This window comes from Ascaphus truei, chromosome 2 (assembly GCF_040206685.1).
Source record: "Ascaphus truei isolate aAscTru1 chromosome 2, aAscTru1.hap1, whole genome shotgun sequence".
In the NCBI taxonomy this organism is placed as follows: domain Eukaryota; kingdom Metazoa; phylum Chordata; class Amphibia; order Anura; family Ascaphidae; genus Ascaphus; species Ascaphus truei.
Window position 1 is genome coordinate 350,621,599 of NC_134484.1, and position 22,889 is coordinate 350,644,487.

General features: G+C 41.4%; 1 protein-coding gene across 3 annotated transcripts in view; it reads left to right on the forward strand.

Moving 5' to 3' along the window:
• The window catches only part of TAX1BP1 (Tax1 binding protein 1), a 100,320-nt gene that overhangs the window by 66,077 nt on the left and 11,354 nt on the right, over positions 1–22,889 (forward strand). For 2 of the 3 annotated variants that reach the window (XM_075586848.1, XM_075586849.1), the window contains 9 exons: positions 1,007–1,192; positions 1,896–2,150; positions 3,055–3,207; positions 4,181–4,271; positions 5,701–5,819; positions 8,141–8,266; positions 15,112–15,207; positions 18,161–18,335; positions 20,231–20,379. In XM_075586848.1, the coding sequence (XP_075442963.1) occupies positions 1,007–1,192; positions 1,896–2,150; positions 3,055–3,207; positions 4,181–4,271; positions 5,701–5,819; positions 8,141–8,266; positions 15,112–15,207; positions 18,161–18,335; positions 20,231–20,379 (1,350 nt within the window). The remainder of the gene's footprint in view (positions 1–1,006; positions 1,193–1,895; positions 2,151–3,054; positions 3,208–4,180; positions 4,272–5,700; positions 5,820–8,140; positions 8,267–15,111; positions 15,208–18,160; positions 18,336–20,230; positions 20,380–22,889) is intronic. The other variant, XM_075586847.1, reaches the window with a different exon arrangement.

Genomic DNA, 22,889 nt, shown 5'->3' on the forward strand with positions numbered 1-22,889 from the left:
ATTCCACCACAAATGGCAGAAAACTGCCATTGCGATTGGCCACTTCAGACTTTATGGAATCAGCCCCCGAGTAGCATTACAGCTTCAGTGATTCCCGGGAATTATGTGGCCATTTATGTAGAGCATGTTGAAAGAAGTAAACCCCCAGAGCCTTTTTGGAAACTTGCTAGCTCAAGGTCAACATACCTCAAAGACCTACTGCCCTTAGCCCTACTCTCAGGCTCTAGAATTTGTAACTGAGCACTGGAATTGCTGGGTTGTAGCCTGTTAGATGATGCCTCGGGACCAGTCATAAAATAAAGCATTTGTTGTGCACTTTGCTTTAAATAGTGGTAAATGTAAACAGGAAAATTACATTCATGCCTTTAGATTGATGTGTGGAGCAGTTTGCGGGTTGAACAGGAGCACATTTCGTGCTGTGTAACTAAGCCTGCTCTTTAAATGAATGACCGTCATACATTTCTTGTAGTGGAGTGTGCACTCGCATAGATTGTTACTTCCCCTGATCGAAATGTACTTGTATATGATATTTCCTCCATCCTGGAAAACAAACTTTTTTTTTTTGTTTGGTTGGTTTTTTTTTTACACTTGGAACCAGGGGCCCTCAAGAACTAACCACTCTATTTGCAGCTCTGTGATATCCCAGGCTCCTGAGATACTGGTGAAGCTACAGTATCATGTCCTTGTTTTTAAAGGGGATTTAAATGGCTGCCTAATAGGAAACCACAACCGATGATGTAGTGGATTCCTATTGGCCTGAGATTTGGAAGCCATTTTGTTTCCTCTGGAGGGAGATTTAATTCCTGTAACTGCACCAGTAAGGATCTCAGGAACCAGGGGATTCATAGAGCTGAAAATAGCAGTGTTTGTTTCCAGGGGATCACCCAATTCTACTCCTGTGGGGGGGGGGGGGGGGGAGAGAAAGGATACAAAAAATCAAGACCAACCTTTACCATTTCAGTTGCTGACCTCGATCCTTTTGTGCTTTTTTAAATTTTTTTAATAGGTTCATTTGAAGAACACTGAAATTGAAAACACCAAGTTGCTCACTGAGGTGCAGACATTAAAGAACTTGGACATGAACAAAGAAAACGTGATTTCACACTATAAGGAGGAGGTTGGCAGGCTCCAGCTCTGTATGGTTGCTAAAGAAAAGCTGCACAGAGAGCTTATGCAGAATTCTTCAGACAAGGTGAGAACTACTGATTTCTAAATGATTTGTTCTGATGCACATTGCGCCCTGTCCAGAATTTGTTACCAAAATGAACGTGGTATCCCGTAAAGCCATAGAGTATCAGTGTAGCACCTTTTTATGGTTATTTTTTTTTTATCTCTCCAAAAACTGATGTTTTTGTTAATGCAATAAAAAAATAATTCTATACTCTTAATGATGCTTAACTTTCTTTAATATGATGCAGCATCCATAATATTTCTGCTTGTAATATGTAGATTTCTGGTGACAGAACAAAAAGACAGCCATTTCGACCACCTGAAATTCAACCCCCTGTGTATACAACATGAGTTCTTTGGTGTTTTGAATAGGGTTATAAAGCAGAGCTAGACAGTAAAGTTAACCTCTTCACTGTCAGAGGGGCCTACAGCAACTTTGCTCAACTGGCAGTGAAGGGGTTAAGAATCCACAGCTGTTAATCGTAATCGGCAATGTTCATCAGGTTTCTTGTTGGGGTTTTTTTAAACAAAAGATATTGCTTCTTTGGGATGCTCTGTCTATTTCCCCACAATTATACAGGGCATATAACCAAGACGTTCTTTTTCTGTTGCCAAAAAGAAATAAATCAAAATATTAAAGATCCTTTGTGTGTTGGGTATCCTTTCATGATTTGACCTCGATGCAAATATTTAGGTTTATTTACTTATTTTGTTCTTTTCCTTAGGAGGACATCTGCATTTTAAAGGAACAGCTTCGCAAATTTGAGGACGAGCACCAGGCCAGCAGGCAACAAGTTGTTTTAATGTCTAGAGAACTAGGCGACGCAGTGAATGTTCGTGATAAAACCATGGCCGACCTACACACTGCCCGCCTGGAGACTGAGAGTGTGAAGAAGCAGCTGACTGACGCGGTCGGTGAACTGAATTCGCGAGATGTGAATCTCCAGAAGACCACGACTACTCGTGTGAAAACTGATCAGGTGAAACTGATCTATACAATGATACCACACTCGCACAACGTAATATGTGGAAGCCCACATGTGTTTTATGGATGGTGTATTGTTTGGGAAACCGTCCCATCTAGGTTTTATTTGGTGAAATAGACTCTCATGCAGAAGAAGACCTCACACTTGTTGAAAGTATTTGAATACGAAAATGGGACACGAGCATAAGTGGCTTTTACAGGTTCCGCTGGGTCACAGCAATGTACAGGCATACCCCGGTTTAAGGACACTCACTTTAAGTACACTCACGAGTAAGGACATATCGCCCAACAGACAAACGGCAGCTCGTGCATGCGCCTGTCCGCAAGCGGGGAGACTATAGAGCCTGTTACACATTACGTTATTTACATCAGTTATGCACGTATATGACGATTGCAGTACAGTACATGCATCGATAAGTGGGAAAAAGGGAGTGCTCACTTTAAGTACATTTTCGTTTTACATACATGCTCCGGTCCCATTGCGTACGTTAATGCGGGGTATGCCTGTATTAATTGGTTGCTGGTAGCAGGCTTTTGTATGAGTCCCAACTTTGAGCCAATAGGATTTGCTGATTTAAAAAGTGGTGACTTCTTTTTATAATACTTCTATCAGATGTACTTTTCTACGTACTAGACCCATGTACACGTTGCACGTTAAAAGGGGGAGGAAGCGTGACCTGCATTAACTATTGCATGTATACACAAATATTAAATGCAGGAAAAAAGTTTACAAAACCATTTTCTCTGTGACTATATTTACATATTTTTCTTTGTGGCTAGTGGCAGCAACACGCTGATCCTGTTTTTATATTTTTTTTTATCCGGACTATAGCTGTGCATTGTGTATATTATAACCATTATAGAGGTTAAACGTTTGTTACATATAATTGTATATTTAGCAGGGAGCAGAGAATACCAGAGTGGAACAAGAGCTTCACAGAGAGATTGAGGACCTGAAGCTGAGACTGCAAATGGCCGCAGACCATTATAAAGATAAATTTAAAGAATGTCAAAAGCTTCAGAAGCAAGTAGTGAAGCTCACAGATCAGCTGGTGAGTATCCTATGTTAATGGTGACCTCACTTTCTTATGTGCTAGGAAAGTGCTTCGCACACTATGGGCCAAATCTACAGCGGTCTATTATAGACTTAACAAGAGGCCAAACTAGGTTAACGCCTCATTAAGTGTTAACATGGCGTTAAGCTTTGCACGTGCATGTTAATTGCCATTTTCGAACAGAACTATAATGGCTATTCGTGCTAATGCTATGCCCTCAAACAACACATATCCACAGAGGTCCGTTAAAGTGAACGCAGGGTTTTAACTTGATGTTAGTTAGGTCATGGCTAAAGGTGGCGTTACTCCCATCCAGACCCTGAAATATATGTTTTCACCCTCTCATCTTCCCCTCTCTCCCCCCTCACGTCATATATGCAACAACATAATAATAATCTGAAATACCTCAAAAGAAGTCCATATTGTGCCTCTTTGGGCTTCCCATTATTTCCATACTGCCAAAGGCAGGGATCGCTGCTGTGAGACATGAATATATTATAACTGTGCTGCTGGAGATCAACCCTGGTGCAGAAGTGCAGAATGCTCTGGTGCAGGTAGTTCTATTGGGATTTTTCCTGAAGGCTGTTCTACTTTGCTGGTATGTAGGTTATTAAGCAAGCGCTCCTCATGTGTGAGCACGGTGTGTGAATGAGAGCTCTCCGAGGCTGCTTAATATCTTAATGTCTGCATAACGCACTTCTGGGTTTTCCATGTCACAATCTCAAATTAAGTGAACACATGAGAAAAGGCAAACCCTTGTGATGGCTGCTTTCTCTGGTAATGCATGTACTGTTGGTTCATGTAAATATTTTAGTCCCTTAGGCCACATAGAGGTTTTTTTCTTTCTGGGAGATTTCAATCTCAGCAAAAATAATGGGCAACTGCCTCTACCCCATGGCTCATATGTGTATGTATACTCATTAAGTTTTCTTAATACTATGCTTCTTTGCCCTTATGTCTTCTAAATCAGAAAATTGCAGAAAGTCAGCAGAAAGGGAGAGACCTTTATATTAATGCAGACACAGCGGCTGTTGCAGATGTTCAACATTATACTCCACCAGGTAAGGATATGCTGGGCTTTTTGTTTTTTAAAGTCAAAGTTTTGAGAGTGCAAAATATTTCTTCCTTAGATGTGTGCGTAAGAGCCTTTGGCAAACATGAAAGGGCCACCCTCAAGATATATGTACATTTTCAATTATTTTATGGGATTATACTCAACCTGCAAAGAATCGTAATTTTTTATGTAGGACAAATATGGCTTCTTGAACTCCCTTCTGATTTTAAAGATGTTTTGCTTTTGGGAGGTTTAAAGATGGCTGCCCTGTTTTTGTCCCTTTCAAATTCAAGTTGATTCTTTCCACTTATACATACAGATGATCCAATGCAACCCGCTCTCATCATTGCCACAAATTGTTTGGCATATGCAGTGTTAAATGACACAACAGGTGTACCAGAATTGAAGGGTTTGGGCTCTTTGCATGCAAGGGTCTACATTAATGGGTACTGTATTTAAAAGAGAACCAAATGTTATCAAGGTCGAATAAAAGACACTTGCCTGGAAAACAGCCCCTCACTTCCTAACCCAAAGCTGGCAGTGTGTGGCTCTTGTTGTTACAAAGATGCAGAACACATTTCTTCTGCACCTTGCCTTCCGGAAAAGCTGATGCAAAAGACTGCAGTAGGGTTGGAAAATGTCCTTCATTTAATAACATCTGGCCTCAGGCATCTGCAAAGGAGGACACATTCCAAAAACACAAATGGTAAAATTGATGGAGAGCGCAGGGTAGGCTGCTGTTCAGATGAAGTGGAGAGGGGAGATGACGTGCTCTAGGGAAGGTGTATAGGGGAGATTATCGAAGTATTTGGTGGAGAAGTGAAGCTGTGGAGGGGAAAGAGTTGCCGATGGGAGAGGTATACAGAAAAGAGGCATAAAGATGAAGAACAAATGGGGACGGTGTTGAACCCACAAAAAAAAAATATTTAAAATGAATAAAGTTCTACTGCATATACCTCTCCAATAATAATTTTGCCTGACTAGAAGAAGTTCTGACTGGCTAGTGCACAATCTTTTTCAACCACTATTAGCTGTGGTTTAGATATATGTATGTATGTGTGTGTCCCTTGGACTGCAAGAGCCACACACAATGCTTCGAAGAACTGTGTGTAGTGTAGATCAGGGGTGGCCAACTCCAGTCCTCAAGGGCCATCAACAGGTTAGGTTTAAGGACATCCCTGCTTCAGCACAGGTGGCTCAGTTAGAATGACAGCCACCTGTGCTGAAGCAGGGATATCCCTAATACCTGGCCTGTTGGTGGACCTTGAGGTCTTAAGTTGGCCACCCCTGGTGTAGATAATCCTCCCAGTCATAAGAAGCAAATAGGTGCAGATCCTGGGGTCTTCTGGAGGTCATACCCTGGGAGACCTGGATAATAATGTAATGTTATAGGTGAAACAAATATAGACCATTCTGTTTTTGTTTTTTTTCCCCAGTAAGTCCGTTTTCATCAGACTTGGGGCTTGAGTTGGCTGTAAAAGAACAAGTTCATGAAATGAGCAAAGAAATAGCTGAAAAAACAGAAAGGTATCGGAAGTGTAAGCAGATGTTGGCAGTAAGTATCACATTACCGTTTAAGTGATGTATACATTGTAATCATTGTAAATAGATGGACAAGGGCACACGGATTTGAATGAAAAAAAGAATTTATTGTGCCATAAACAACAACGTTTCAGCCCGCTGGCCTTTCTCAAGTAAAGTGGCTTGAATAACTAGACAAACAAACATTCTTTAAATACCCATAGTCCAAAACAAAAACACCTTTGTGCAGCTGCTGTTTTCTTATCCTCCAATCCGGTCCGGCGTTATTAACTCAGCGGGTTTCTACATCTCCTTGCGGGGGCCTACCTCTCCTCAGGGGGCGTCTCCCGATCTCCGTATTGGCTGGCGTCAGTATCACTCTTATCCAATCCTCATCTTTATATTCGGAGGTGTGTCAGCGACGTCCTAAGTGTCTGGTGTTCCATGCGTCTCCCGTCTGTTCCCTGCACATGCGCAGTGCGTCTTCGAGTACGTGTGACGTCATCCCCGAGCCATCCAATCCGGATCCGGTTCCTCCTCTGTGCGGTGTCTGACATAAACACTGCAGTCTTTCTCCCATTTATATCCCCCGCCATACTTCTGTGGATTATGTGTCCTTTGCCGCTTACGCTACTCGATGATTATGCTCCTATTGCAGAGACATTGAGTGATTAGAGTAATATGGATATCATATGCAAAATGAACCACACTGAGTTATGGTAGTATTTAAGAGCAGCACTACCCCTATTTCAAGTGTGAACTAGTGAATGATTAAGTGATGTATACATTGTAATCATTACATAGGTGACATACTGTCATATTGCTAGTTCCACAATTTGCTCATTTGCATGTTCCGCAGCAGAACGTGGTTTAAAAAAAAAAATGTAATGGGTTTGAAGCCGGAGATCTGTGGCGCTGAACCGCGTTCATTTCAGCTCCAGGGACCTCTGTTGTTGGTACCAGTAGCAGTGACGCAAGTTTAAAGGTCCTGGTCACACAGGCCAATAGGAAGCCGCAACGGATTACCTCACGGCTTCCTATTGGCTCGCGGGACATTTACGCTGCCGTTATGTTGGCCATACAGAGCTGCTACCAGCACCCCCTGTGGAGGTATCTCTGGAAGCACGGGGTCCCAGAGCTGAAATCAACACGGTTCAGCTCCATTTGACACCCTGCTTCAAACCTATTTTTATTTTTAAATAAGCGGAGCAGGACTGTTGCTTTAATACCATGAGTGACAGACTGAAGCTAATATACACAATTCAGTGCATTTTGTAATGATGCATCAAAGCAGGTGTGCGCAAACTGGGGGGTGCAAGATTTTCTGGGGGGGGGGGGGCAGCGGTTACAGAGGCCCCGCACTCTCCCCAAGGCTTTTAAATGAAGTTCTGGGGGACAGCTCGAGGCGTCTGTAACAAACTTAACTTGCCTTCTAGCGACGCGTCGTCATGGTAACCCGGTGTCAAATGACGCGGTGGGGTCATGTGATGTCACGTTGCCATGGCGACGTGACATGATCCCGCGGCGTCATTAGACACCGGAGGGGGGGGGGGTCGCGAGTCGGGGAGGAGAGCATGCGGGTGCGCAGGGGGAAACGTTTGCGCACATCTACATTAAAGCATGTGCAGTACATCTTTGCAGCCCGTGCTGGCAGGTTACTCTCAAAGCTGAACAGAGTTCTGCATACTTTTGAGCTCCTGGTACAGCCCAGGTATAAATTTGCACTGTGACCATCTTGTGTAATTATAAACACAGTCCAGCATAGGACCAAGGAGGGATAGGTTTAGTAGGTAAAGGACTGCCACCTTTAAGAAAACCCCAGTCAAAACGGGAGGTTATACTGTCCACTATATATTTCAGTCCTAGACTTTCTTTAATTATCTGTAGTGACATAGGGCCATATTTACTAAGTGGTGAGAAGCCGTAAGGCACTTTACACCATATCTACGAAGCAGTGCTTCTCCACAGGACACCTCCTGGCATCTCTTTTGGTAAGTACAGCTCCATACGGCCCATTCAAATCAATGCTGTAAGGTTGGGAGAGGTCTTGTATAATATCTTCTCTTCATAAATTTGGGCCCATATTGCTAGTTCACTTAAATGGGGCATGTCCTTATGCAAGGCTTATGTCCATCTGTTTTCTGCATATTTTACTATACACAGTTAAAATGTCTGTACCTTCGAGGGCTGGGATGTTATTGTGACATATTGAGCTTGCTTTAATAGTTATCAATGTAGAGCCACATATTTTTAAACTGTATTATTATTTTTGAAGGCACTTTTTTTCACCAATTTAAAACCTTATTGTTCTATCCAAAGAATTCCCCTAATGAATGTTTTTGCTTCTCACTTTAGGAAGAAAAGGCAAGGTGCAGCACATATGCTGATGATGTGGCCAAAATGGAGCTGAAGTGGAAGGAACAGATGAAAGTCAGTGATGGCATCAAGCAGCAGTTATCTGCAATGGAAGATCAATATAGCGTAAGTCATTTGTTTAATCTAAATAGCAGTTAGACATCAACATATTTTAAAGAAAGCCTTCATCTTTTTTTCCTCCTTGTTTCTTTAGTGCATTGACACTGTAGTATAAGCATTTATTGCGTTTTTTTGAGGTTTGACGAGCATCCAGTGGCCATAGAATGGTGTCCTAAAAATATATGTTAATAAGTCATACTTGAAAACAAGAGGCAACTCTCAATGTATTACTTCCTGGTCAAATATTTTATAAATAAATAGGTTTCTTGCTATTAGAATTTGGTATTGAGCGCATGCCATTTTTCAGTATTGACTTTGGACCTTCTTGGGGACATTTGGCAATGAACCATGTACTTGTATGCTTAACAGGCACTTGGACATGCTCCCAAAAAAATATTGACCTTTAGCGTGCCCTTGTGATTTACCTGGTACGGCACGGGCCCTATTGATTTACTAGGTACATAATGGCACTCATGACTGCATATGCCAGAGGTCCGGTGGCACTCTGGTGCCTCTGAAACTGCAAAGGTCATTTATGCTCCAGGTGATAAGTGTAAAAAAAAAAGTATATTCTTTGCTTACCCTAGGGCAGGCCTGCACAACATACGGCCCGCCTGGCCTCTCTGTGCGGCCCGCGATGACTCCGGTCGGGCGCCAGTTAATTGAATAATTTTTTTTAAATGGCGGCGATTCATCCCTCCCTCCCCGACCCCGGGTTTTGCGGTGCGCGGTGGGCAGCAGCAGCATGAGGAGGACGCGGCAGCCTGAGTATTCTTTTTTCCAATAGCAGAGGTTGGAGGGGCGGGGGGGGGGGGTGGGGGGGGGTGGGGGGGTGTGTGTGTGTGTGTGTGTGTGTGAAACGGGCTGGTGGGGGGGTGGGGGTGAAAAGCGGGCTGGTGGGGGGTGGGTGTGAAAATCAGGGTGAGGGGGGGGTGGGTGTGAAAATCAGGGTGAGGGGGGGTGGGCTGCTGACTTGTGAGGGGGGGGGGCTGCTGACTTGTGAGGGGGGGTGGGCTGCTGACTTGTATGGGGGGGTGGGCTGCTGACTTGTGAGGGGGGGTGGCCTGCTGACTTGTGAGGGGGGGTGGCCTGCTGACTTGTGAGGGGGGGTGGCCTGCTGACTTGTGAGGGGGGGTGGCCTGCTGACATGTGAGGGGGGGTGGCCTGCTGACATGTGAGGGGGGGGTGGGCTGCTGACATGTGAGGGGGGGTGGGCTGCTGACATGTGAGGGGGGGCTGCTGATATGTGAGGTGCATGGGGGGGAAGTGATGTGAGGTGCAGGGGGGGATAGGGAGTGATGTGAGTTGCAACGGGAGGGTGTGATGTGAGTTGCAGGGGGGGAGAGTGTGTCATATTGAGGGGAGGGGGAGAGTGTCATATTGAGGGGAGGGAGAGAGTGTGTCATATTGAGGGGAGGGGGAGAGAGTCATATTGAGGGGAGGGGGAGAGAGAGTGTCATATTGAGGGGAGGGAGAGAGAGAGTGTCATATTGAGGGGATGAGGATGATGAGAGGTGTTGGAGAAGAGATGATGATGATTTAACCCGTGCGGCCCAATTTTTTTTTTTCCTTGGAGCAGTTCGGCCCTTCTCACGTTACGAGTTGGGCAGGCCTTCCCTAGGGTATGCAATGAAGATTTTTGCCAAAGTTTATGAACCCGACAACACTGGACATTTACATAAATCTGCATTTCTGTTGAAATTTACATCATTCTGGGGGAAATGGCAACCTTTTGTTACTTTTCATATGGAATGTGAACTTTTTCTAACATTTTGCAGAGCACTTTGGAAGACATTCGCACATCTGTACTTGAGTCCCATACAAATGAATGGGAGTTAAGGCGTGCTAAAGCCGAGTACCCGTTAGTGAATGTGGGCTTACTGTAAGTGAGTTTACATAATTGGGCTTCAGTTTTGGTAAGCCTGGAGGCTGACACACTGACACATGCAAGGAACAAACAGAGATCAGAGTTACTAGTGTTTGTTTTTCTGTCTCTCTTGGATGTGGGAGACTCCAGTTCTGTAATTTAATTTGGCTCTTTCTGACTTCAGAGACATCCTTTTGATTTTTGTTGGCCTTGGGAAATGTGCTATTTAGTTTGGCTCTCTCGTTTGATTTAATAAAATAATGTAGTTGTGGAAACTGCAAAGGAGAATAAGATGCAAAATAATGGAAGAGCAAGGAACAAGAGATTGCCTCCATAAATCGCTTGGTATCCAATTCAAGACATTGTGTGTGGCAGAAATTACATTTTATTATCTTAGTGTCTGCCCTTCAGTTTGACCAAATTGAGAACAATATGTTTCTTGCACCAAAGTATTGAAAATGTAATCATCATTTGAGAATTTCCACTAGTCAGGATTGCAAAACCTTGTGGGCTTTCCCCAAATTCTGAGGTGTTCTACTATGTGTTAATCTTTGCAGTTCTGCAACACACGGTGCAGGTTAAATGAAACACTGCAGCGGGGATGTGTGTATGTGTGTGTATGTGTGTGCATGCATGCGCAAGCATACACATGCGGCTTGTTTTAATGTATAACTAACTAGCTATTAAAAGAACAAGTATAACCCACAAATGCAAAACGATCTGACTTATGGCTAAAACCTAGTCTAAGGGTCATTGATGAGCCAGTGAGTTATGGTTTAGATTTATGAGCCAACTATAGTATGAATCGTCTTCACCGTCTCCCAAGCCCTTTAGTTTCTCATAATGCGCTTTAGTATAACGTATTTGTATATTATGGTACTTCCACTAGTGTGCCATCACTTTCCCTTTTATTCCTTCACTTACTTGCCTCATACCGTCTCTACCTCGCCATTGAACCAGACCCTCCTTCTCTGCCCTTCGCCCATATGCCCTCTATCCTTTAACAACCCCTCTTTGAATGGTTTGCACTGTACTTATTTCCAGATCCAGTTTAGTGCCCCATTGAATGCTTCACACCTCTACTCTTTCCGGCCTCCCACACGTCTCTGTGCAGTTCCATGTATTTATGCTTCTCAGGTCTGCTTTTTATCAGTCTTGATTTTTTTGATTTTGTTTCTTTATCTACGTCTTTGCTTGGTGTATGCAACAAACATTTGTTTTCTCGTTAATTGGCTCTTATTCAACTGCTGTGAAGCTGCTTCTCTTTGCTGGAGAAGATTTTAGTCCCACGCATTTCAATCTACACTCTTTCCCTGCACTGGAAGACTGCCTCACAGCATATTGAATAAAGGCCATTGGCTTAAATTCACTAACGTGTGTTAGCAATTATTGGCCTGACACTTAAATAAACAGACCCCCATATCTGTGTCCATCTCACTTGTCTTAACTTTATTTTTCACACCAGACTATTAACTGAATCAAATGTTCCCATTCATCTCTACCTTTTGTCTCTAAGTGTTTAGATTTGCTATCTTTAGTTGCATGTGGTTTACCTTTGCTGTTTATTTTCTGCTTCCTATTTCTTCCCTGTATGTTTTTTTTCCTTCGGTCTTTATTTTCCCACTTCAATCTCTGTTTTCTTCTCTTAACTTTTCATGTTACTTTCTTCCGTCTCTCAATTGCTTCTCTTTCTCTCATACTTTAAACACCTGCTGTCTTTCACCCTCTTACTCTTCACGTAATCGCTCAAGTATGTTATTCTATATCTTCTATATCTTCCTCTTTTCTCTTCTGGTAAGAAGCTTTGTTTGCCCAGGTCCTAAACCCACACATTTCAGGTTGGGGAGTTGATTGGGATTTGAATCCTCTCCTTCCTTTATTTAGAGTCCTCATTCTGACCAGTCACTTCACTGGAGTGGTGGGAAGTCTTCCGATATGTTCCTCTCTTTCCTTCTGATGTGTTGTGTATACTCAACATACTGTAAGCTGGTGCAGGCTACATTGAAAACATAAAAAGCACAGGAGACTGAACTTCTGCAAACCAGGTCTTCCCATGGACAGATTCCAAACATCCTTCCATGTTGCCCTTTGTTGAGAACCTTCGGTGCGTGCAATAAAATATTGTCTGTGAGATTGAATACTATTTTTGGTTAAAAGAACTGCTAATATTACAGTAATAGGCTTTATGTTCCTGATCTTTGCTCGCTACTCCATTTCCTTCTTTGACATGAATGCAAAAGACAGGAGATATGCAAATGAGCCTGTTGCATACCTTCCATATATTTATGTTTTACATATGCTATGCCAAATATATTGATTTATTCATATTCTGTTCCCACTTGTCAGTTCAGGCTTATTGTACCTCCCACAATGAATTTGTGTTCGAACATTTGAACATTTCCTGGTTTGGTACGTTGAGCTAAATTAAATGTGCCTGGGATTATAACCTAATACTGTTTTTTCCCTTTTTTTAATTTACTTTGTACAAAGCCGCCTCTATTATATATCATGTTTGCAGAGCTAGTAGTGTATAAATCTTTGTAATAAAAACAGACTACCACATGGTCTGCAGTCCAAAATTAGCAGACATTTCTTTCAGGAGTTAGTGACACAAGAGCAAAGCTCAAATTGTTTAAATCTTACCACATTTCCTGACATGAAAATGTTTTTGTTCTTGGTGAAGTCTGCCCTTTAGATGGCTCTTGGGTTGTAAGCTTTGCTGTGGCTCTGTGACACTGATAGGATTCATAGGCCAGATGAAGCAACTATGCATCTTAAATCTGCCTGCAAGAGAAATATGAGAACTTGCTGTATGTTTTAACCCCTGGCTTTTTGAAGATATGTAATAGTATGTCAAGTTGAAGGCATAAAGTCCTCTATCTCTAGATGTCTGTACCCAAGAAAATAGAAACAGATGTGTTTCCAAGAGTGCAAGTACAATTAAACACAAGGTTATCATCTTGTGTAAAACCGTCTAGGTTGATTTATTAACATGCATTCAGTCTGATTTGAAAGACTGGTCCTTTTATCATCACAACCACAATAATCCAAACACTATTTAAGTTAATGCTGAGATAATCTAAATACCCCAGCCCTGGTTCAGCAAACTTCAGAAGTCCCTCCCTGCTCTTCACTCTTCATTAGCAATTGCTATTCTGGTCAAAAAGAGGTGGTTGGGGGTGGGACTTGAAACAACAGCCACGGTAGTAGGGATAACGTGAACGGCTAACTAGTGGTAAAAAAGAGGGCATGCTTTCCAGACTACTACAGTCCCTTCTTCAGGCATTTGGTTGCAAAATAAAATTATTGGCATGCTGGTAAGACTGGATATACAGATAGAAATTAACATTGGACCAAAAGGGACATAGTGATGTAAAAAAGGCAATGTAAATAGGTCGGAAATTAGAATGGAGGTGTGATGCCTGGGGGCGACTGGTACAGCAATGCAAAGAAAGGGAAATGTGGATGGGTAAGGAATTAGTGGAGGTGTAAGAGGTCTGTGTTATGGGAGCAGGAATACCGTAAATTAAGTTGCATTTACAGTACACAATTGCATTAAGTTAATGGGTTTATATTCGCTTTTTTTCAGTTTTCTCTGTTTTCTGAAATTTGCCTTGATAACTGATGCTTTTATATCCTTGTTATTATGTTTGTGGCTACAGAAGTGTTAACCTACACGTATATCTGTGTTTTCTTCTTCTAATCGATGGTGTAGCGATGCATATTTATTCTTTTTCTTGCTGTTTGTACTGTTTCACCTTTATAAAATCCACCTTTAAGGCATGGTGTGCATGTTATGAGGTATACAACTGTGCGTGATTGAGGCACAGGTAAAGTATTCTAGACGTTTATACTCATGATGTGTTGTTCAGCTATCCTGTCTGTAGTTAAAATGTGTGCACAGGTTTCCCTATTTTTTGCCTTGACCGGGAAATGTGCCGTGATCCATGGCCTCACGGTCAGTTGTTCAAATGTGGTGGTTGTCTGTAGGAGAGTAAGGGTAATTCTGGAAAGATTTATTTCAATCTGCCATCTTTATGGAGGGTTGGTTGTAGATCCTTGGCTATTTTGCATAGGGCTTCCAGTTGGGTATTGTAGGTGGTACCTGTTTTTCTTCCTTTTCTTGTATTCCAGAAGATTTTGGGGGGTAAATTGGTGGCTCTGTGTAATTCAAGGGTAACCTTGATTTATGAAGTTACTCCTGGGCGTATCCAGTTGCTGATCCCTTTATGTAGTGCTATATCTGAGAAAATAACGTTGTAGCTCCTGCCTTTGCTATAAATATTAGTGTTTTGTGTGTCTGTGGTGGAAACAGTCATACCGTACGTATGTTGGTCGGTCTGTGGGTTTGTGGTTAAGGGATATCTGTATTTTCTTGACCTTTGTGTAGATTGTGGTATTAAAAATGAATGGGGGGTGTGTTCAGTTTCAGGTTAATGGCTGGATGGAATTCATTAAACTTTTTGTGGAATTGGATGAGATCATGTTCTCTGCCCAAGAAAAAAATCCCTGTAAACCGTCTTCTGTACAGATGTGGGTGCTACATATTTAAATTGCTATGACATTTTGACCCACATCACAACTTGTTGGTTATCCTAAATTCTGGTAATCTCTTGATTTGGCAAGTAGCACCCTCTCACCTTTGTTTCTCTAACTATAACAACAATATATCATGTTTCCTTTCTTTCTACCCCTTCGAATTGCTTCCTATTGTGGCGCAAACAAGAAAAGACTTGGCAATTGATTGTGCCGTGCAGTGTTCTGGAATTCTGTTGGTATTAATAAGCTGTTATCATCGCAAAAGACTAAGCCGTACTTTCCAGCAGTGTAGCGGAGCTCAGGCAGCCTACAATTGCACGAGCTGAACTAATTTGTGCATTACCAGTCAAAGGCCAAAATAAATAAATAAAATTATTCCATGGTCATGTATTATCAATTGATTGAAGAAGACAGTATTGATGACAGCCATTTCCTTTCTTTTTAGTTCCAATCAGCGGAAAAAGACAGGGAAATATTTGAGCTTTCATCAAATGTTGAAATCCTTGTGTGTGAAAAGAAACAACTGGAGAACGTTATTAAGGTAAGAACTTCACTGGACCGTAAGCTATGTACAAATGACATTTGCATTATTGTTATTAATAATAATGTACCCCCTACCCTCTAACCACCAACGCTGTAAGGAACTATAGAACTTTAAGCCAATGGGTCTCCTGGTTAAGGAGTGGTGGTTTGAGAGGAGATAGAAGAAAACACTTCCTCTACCTACCCCATCTTTCACACAGAAGCCAGTGCAGTTCTAAATGTTCTGTGAGTCTATGATTTGCATCTAGAGCGTAGGCTTTCCCCGTAGGAGAATACTTTCCTATGTGGCCTATGATTGGGCAGTGCAATTGGGTTAGATTGTCATATTGCGAACTGTTGCGCTACCGAAGTGTTGCATGCTTTGTTCCTGATGTTTTCCGTGTTGACGGTCTTCCCTATGACCACAAGGACACTTCAGCAGGCAGACTAGGTGTACTAATACTGGTGTTAAAGCCCCTCATTTTTGCTTGTGTGCAGATGTGTTATGATGCTTACCAAATGTGGGTTTCTTTTCATAAATAAATCGGCCTTTACCAATCCGTGTTCAAAATGTTGTGGGCAAAGGTGGGGCGATCTTGGAACAGGTGGCCAATGTTAAGATGTTCCTGCAAAATGCTTCATAATAATGTTGTTCATTTAAAAAAATAATTTTTTTATAGACTTTCTACTGTATGTACTGTACCTTCACACATGTCCTCTTACTAATGGGTCTTATTAGATTTATGGATGGTATTTTTATTAACACTCCTAGTAGTCTAAACAACTTATTTTTTTTGTGTCTTTTCTGTAACCTATGTCCCATGTCACTAATTATCTGTGGAAGTATAATGCCGTCGCTCATACTCGCCATATGGCTATAAGAGATTGGTCTTTAGTCCATGTGGATAAAAACTGTTTGCATGTAATAAGCTGTTGTAATCTGTTTTCCTGTGGAGATCCGTGCTTATGGCATGGTTTTCTAAAGCCCCCCTCAAGTCCAGAATGTCTACAGTGTTGGGATCACTATGTGCAGCGAATTTGATCGTGTTGTGGCGAGTAATAAGATGTTGCAAACTTCTCTAGAATCTCTGTCACCCAGCCACAACAAAAGCATGCCATCTATGAATTTCATCAGAAGGCAAGAGTCAAGCACAACAAAAAGCAGAACGTCTGCAAAGTCAAATGAAAGTCCTTTCAATGACTTGAAGATGTCATAGCATCATACAAATCTATGCATTTCAACCATGTAATATTGTGATAGATTATTGATTTATTTGACCAAAATAAGTTTGCATAGGTGCCCTGAATTTGTTTATAGTACATCATTCTGAGCACACCTTACCGCTTTCATCCATTTTGTATGCTGTTCTCCGATTCGTTTAAACTAGTATGGTAGGCTATGCGAGTTGTGCCTTACAAATCACTTTCGTGTGTGTGTATGTACACTTAGGGGGCTAATGTTGGTAATTATTTCTAACGAAAGAGCTGTGCCCCCAAAACATTTTTCTGATTCGCCTACTCACACTGAATTAATCTTCATTATACTTAAAGTATATGCAGCATTGCTTGAATCGGAGGACTTTCTAGATCGGTGATTTCAACTTTTTGGGGGGTAAGGAACCCTATAATTATTTTGGGAAATTCTGCGGAACCCAAACCCTCTCTAATAGCACATCTGAGATCAGATGCATTATAAAGAACCCCAATCCTCTCTAATAGCACATCTGAGATCAGATGCATTATAAGGAACCCCAACCCTCTCTAATAGCACGTCTGAGATCAGATGCATTATAAGGAACCCCAACCCTCTCTAATAGCGCGCCTGAGATCAGATGCATTGTAAGGAACCCCAACCCTCTCTAATAATGCGTCTGAGATCAGATGCATTGTAAGGAACCCCAACCCTCTCTAAAAGTGTGTCTGATATCAGATGCATTGTATTATTATTATTTGATACAATTTTGAAATGACCTGAAAATTGCAGCTGAACCCTTCAGGGATCCTTGGGAAACCCAAGGGTTCTTAGGAACCCCTGTTGAAAAACACTGTTCTAGATTATCGTAATTTTGGGGATAAGTATGGGTTTAGATGGACTTTTCTTCTTGTAAAGCAACTTTTTAAATCTAGACTTAAAGCAGCATTCCATGGTGATGTATTTTTTAATCCTAGATAGGAATCAGGGGTTCTCTGAAACCGAACCCCGTTAATTTCAATTCTGGAGGCCCCCTGCTTCCCGAGATGCTTACACCTGGAGGGGCTGCCGTGTCTCCATGGGAGCTTAAATCCCCCGCGTCACACGAACCAGTAAGAAGCCGCAAATGATGTTGCAGCTAGCTATTGGCTCCCGTGTTGTGGGAGATTTAAGATTCCATGTTGTTCACCCAGTCAGGGCTGTCAACAGTAGTCCCTACGGAGGTAAGGATCTCAGGAAGCAGTGTCCCTGGAGCTGAAATTGATGCGGCTCAGCTCCTGAGACGACCCTGCTTCCCACCTACAAGAAAACCTAGCTGGAACTTCTCATTTAATAAGGGTATAATGGATAAGTAAATGTGTGTTTAAAGCAGCAACCCCCTCTAAAAAAAATGAAGGTGCTAAAAAATTAAAATGGAAAAAATTATTACCCAATATGTACCAGGGATCCCTTCCCGCAGGTGCTTAACTGCTGCACTCAAAGCTCTGGGAACCCCCTAATTTCTGAGATATATAATCATTTACTTGGGCCGGTACCTGCAAGGAAAACTAAGATGGCTGCATGGTCACCCAATCAGAAGCTCCAATGTCACAATGATGTCACAGGTTTCTATTGGCTGCCAGGGTGATACTGGACCCATTAGCTGTATTGTTTCTCCCAGACAAGATTTCAAAATAAATCTCAGGAACCAGGGTTTTCTGTCGCTTGGAGTGCCGGGATTTCTTTCCATTTCTTAGGGACTAGCTTATTTCTTTGTTTTTGTATTGTTTCTTCTACCTAGGAACTTAAAAACAATTTTGAAAAGATTACAAGTGGTCAGAATTTGCAGGATGGAGCTCCGGGTTTGCAGTTTTTTAACCCTTATTGTGATGAACATGCAACAACAGCTCCTGTCATTCCAGTTCAGCAACCTGTTCTTCAATTTGGAAATCCATATGCAACACAGGCAACAAGAGGTGGGTGAAGAATATGTGGCATGTTAATGGTCTCTTGTATACCCACACTGCACTTACTGTTGTACTTTACATTATCTTAAGCCCCTGCTGTACTTGTAGGTCTTGCCCTGTAATACTTTCCATGCCCTTTAACTAATAGTGTGAGTAATTCCTATGATAATAATAATGTTTGTTTTTCTTGTCGGTGTACGAAGCGCTATTCTTAGGATTTTTGCATGCACTCCTCTCTGTCCCTTACAATCAAAAAAAATTTTATTGCCCGAGACAAGGGGGGGATAAAGGGACTTGCTCAAGGTCACAAGGAGCTGACATCGGGGTTAGAACCAGGCTCCCCTGTTTCAAACTCAGTACAGGCATACCCCGCATTAACGTACGCAATGGGACCGGAGCATATATGTAAAGCGAAAATGTACTTAAAGTGAAGCACTCCCTTTTTCCCACTTATCGATGCATGTACTGTACTGCAATTGTCATACGTGCATAACTGATGTAAGTAATGCATTTGTAACTGGCTCTATAGTCTCCCCGCTTGTGCACAGCTTCAGTACAGGTAGGGAGCCGGTATTGCTGTTCAGGACGTGCTGACAGGAGCATGCGCGAGCTGCTGTTTGCCTATTGGTCGATATGTCCTTACTTGCGAGTGTCCTTAAACCGGGGTATGCCTGTACATTGTGAACATTACTATATATGTGTATTACTCTTATAGATACACTTGACAGAGTAAGGGTGAGTAGAAAAAGCCTAAGGTCAACAAAAGTCAGTCCGGTTAAATCAAATAATAAACCAGTTCAATGAGTTACTGGATGTTGACATATTTCAGTATAAATGATGATAAAAGCAGAAAATCATATACCCCATGACAATCCTCTTTCCTTTGCATGCCACTTCAAGGTTACCGCTTTGGCGCATATTCTAATAGTGCAACTCTTGAAACATTCATGGCGTACAAATAAATAGTATGAGTGAAGTTTTATGAAGTGCTTTAATTAAAGTGAATAAATAGTAGAGTACAGGCCCTTGCTAAACCTAATTAGAAATAAAGATGTTCCTCTTTATTATGGCGCTAGTTAATTTGGGAAGTTGCATAAACCAAGAGTCGAGCTGCAACCTAAAAAGACAGATGGCTGATTAAAAATGCAGATGTCCTGACAACGGCAAAAAGATGACTTTAGTAGGTCAATTTAGTCCAGTATGTGTTTGGGAAAATATAGACCATATTTTATTATGCCTTTGCGAATTGAATGTTTTTAAGGTGCTCTGTTAAAGTAATTTTATTTTTACAATACTTATTAAAATAAATGTAATAGAAAGGTGAAATAATCAATCAGTTGTGTAGTATTAGAAAATACTTATTACATTTTTTTTTTTTCAACTCTTGTTGCCATTTGTAATGTGTTTTAATATACTGATAATCCCTTGATTTCTATAGCAGGCTTTAGCCCACCTCCCCAGCAGTGAAAGATCTTTTGCAACACTTTCCTGTTTGTGATCATTTGTTGCCAATCTTCCCAGTAGTTTGAGCTGCAAACGGTAACAATACATAATGTTACCTTTTGTAATATACGGGTGCATTGTAGCTGCTGAGTTACACTGACTGAAGGATTGATTTGAAACTGAAAGGCAGTAATGTGATCAATTACGGGAGACCTAACTGATCGGCAGCTTAGATAATTAGTTTTCAATAAAGGTACTCAACGGCTGCATATATTTAAAAAAAGAAAAAGCTTGGACCGCCATTTTAATTATGTACAATTTTATTATCTACAAAAGCCAGGCTATTTTTATGGTGAAACATTTCAGTGCGGTTTTTAAATCTTAATTGCTCTGTAAAGTAGAGTTTAGAAGCCAATTTACAAGGGACAGTACTGAAGCTGCCTATTATTCCTTGTGGTCAGATGGAGCGGATGGTGCATTATACCCAGATGAAATCCGGGGGCCTCCTGTGAGAACAGCCTCCTGGGGACTAGAAGACAATGTGGTCTGCAGTCAACCGGCTCGGAACCTTAGCCGGCCAGACGGCTTGGAACACCCTGACGACAACAATGTAAGCCCTATTAGAAACATTAGTAGTCTATAAATACGCTAACTCGAGAGTTTTCATTCGATTTTGTTTGCTTGTGTGATTCATTTGTTAATGCACGTCGGTTTGCCATTAAAAAAAAAGAAGCTTCTTGAGAAATTGCATAAATCATACTTTAGTCTGAACTTAGGAGGAGCCGGAATCTTTGATCTAACTGCAAAAGAACATAGATTTATGCATTGGCTTTGGGATTCTAAGAAAAGAACAAAAGGTAGCTCATTTGAAAAGTGCTATTGATGTTCTAGTGCTCATCCCATCTCTTGTTTTTAGCAGTATTTGGAGGCGTTGTGCTTTTTAGTGCAGATGTTTCTCATCCTGTTGTCAGCATGGGAAACTCTAGATTCAATTATTATGAGGCCAGTAAAAAGGTTGAAGGACATGACATTCTGATATCATTGTTCCCAAATTGAATATTTAGCTCATCACAGAATGTAGAGAGAGGGCCTGTAGATTTATGAAGTCCACGTTGGCTGGATTGGCAGAGCAAAAGAAGGAATGTTTAAACCGAATAAATGTTACAATAGAATTTAACACCGGAAAGATTTTAGCTGGATTTCAACTTGCAACATGGTTACATGGCAGTGACTCTGGTCTTCCATTAGCCAGAAGAGTGGAGCGATTTTGAGAATTGTCACTTTTTTTCATTTCTTTTTCTAAGGCTCTCATAACCTTTTACAAATGCCAGGAATACTTAAACTTTTTGACAATTGTAGTAGTGAAATAACTTCTCTTTTGTCACATCGACAAAAATGATAATTGTGACCTTGTCGTGCATAACACGGAACACCAAGTACTCTCTGATTCGCTTTAAAAGAATGGCACCCTACGTTAAATTGAAATGTCACCGTGTTTGCTAGATTTGCCGGGCCACATTCCTGGGTGCTTGGTCTTGGCAAGATACCGTTGATGAGAAATACTTATCTGTTGAGTATGGTGCCCTTTGCCGTAGTGCGGTATCACGACCTGTTTCTCATTTAGTCTAGTTTGCTGCATTTAATTGCTATTAACCTTTTGCAGTAACTGATCAGCGCTTAGACAGGCATGATTTTAGCCTTGGTGCTCAGCACCCATAATGTAGAAAAATTTATTTTTTTCCTCCTGCCTTCAGGTCCCCTGTGTCTGTGATTGAAGATAATTAGGAAACCTGTCAGAACTTTTACTGCCTGTTTTAAGGTCTAAAGTGTTAGCTCACTGATGTTATCCACCTTTACCTCATATTTTGCATATCTAATCGTACTGCTCTTGGCAGAGACATTACATATGACAGGCGCTTCTCCTCTCTAGTCGTTTGGGGCACGTTAATTAGCAAAGCGTTCTTTCCGACCTGTGTGCTTTGCCCTCTAACAAACCCAAGAGAAACAGCCCTACATTCTTGTGTTCATTTGCTGACACAGCTTTGGCTTTGTAATGAGTTGAGAAGGTCTGTTCGGCACAAAGAGGAAGCTAATATGCCCTCACTACGCACTGCTCCTTTGTAGAGCGAGTTCTTTATACACAAGTTATCCTCCTTTTATAATGCTGCTTGTTTGATTTTTTTTTTTTTTCAATAGGTTTGAGAAAGGCAATTCTGAAAAGAAAAAAAAAATCATTTTTGAAAACCCAAAGGGATGTTTAACGCAAAGCACATGCAAATATAGGAGGGTATTTTTATTTTACAAATGGAGGTGGAATTTCTTTTATTTACATTTGACAGAATGCAGGATAAAAAGCATTACATTATTTGCTAAAGTGATGTGCAGAGCAAGATCGTTATTGTGCACCCTATTCTAGAGTCGGTGAAGCTCGCAGAAAATGTTAGGAACACTGCCAAAATAGAGGTCTTTTGGCAAATATATACATGCATAATAGTTGTACTGCTCCGGATGTACGTAAAAGTCCCTATACTCGTTGTGCATACAACATTCATCCTGAGAACCCATGTAGACCACAGATACAGAGCTAAAACCGTAACTAAAATCAAATCAAGGCAGATCCGCCTACGTACTGACACTACATAGATCTCTAAAGCAATCCAGCCTTTTGGCAAAAATCAGTAGTTCCATGTGAGAAGCTTATTGTGTGTTTTCGATTTGCTTATATTGAAGATATTTAATTGCATAATGATTAATTATAGACTGGAAAGGACCTTGCATACTTCAAGCCTCACCGTTCTATTAATTACTACCTGCATGGAGTCTAATTCCCCTATGCTGGCTTTCAAAATCCAATTATTATATTGTTTTGTGTGCTGAGGCAGCATCACACATAGGCACATTTTAAACATATGTTTAATATTTTTGCATGCATGTGGTACTTCCGTGTTATCCAGAGGGAACTGCTTATGAGCCGTATGGATCTCTCGCTTTGGGTCTTCTGCAATTGGATTCTGTATGACCTGTGTATGCTAAATTGAGTTTTTTGCTGAGCAGACATCCGTTTTTGTCACAATCAGCCTTTTAACATTGATTTCAGAGAGATTTTTGAGGATCATATGT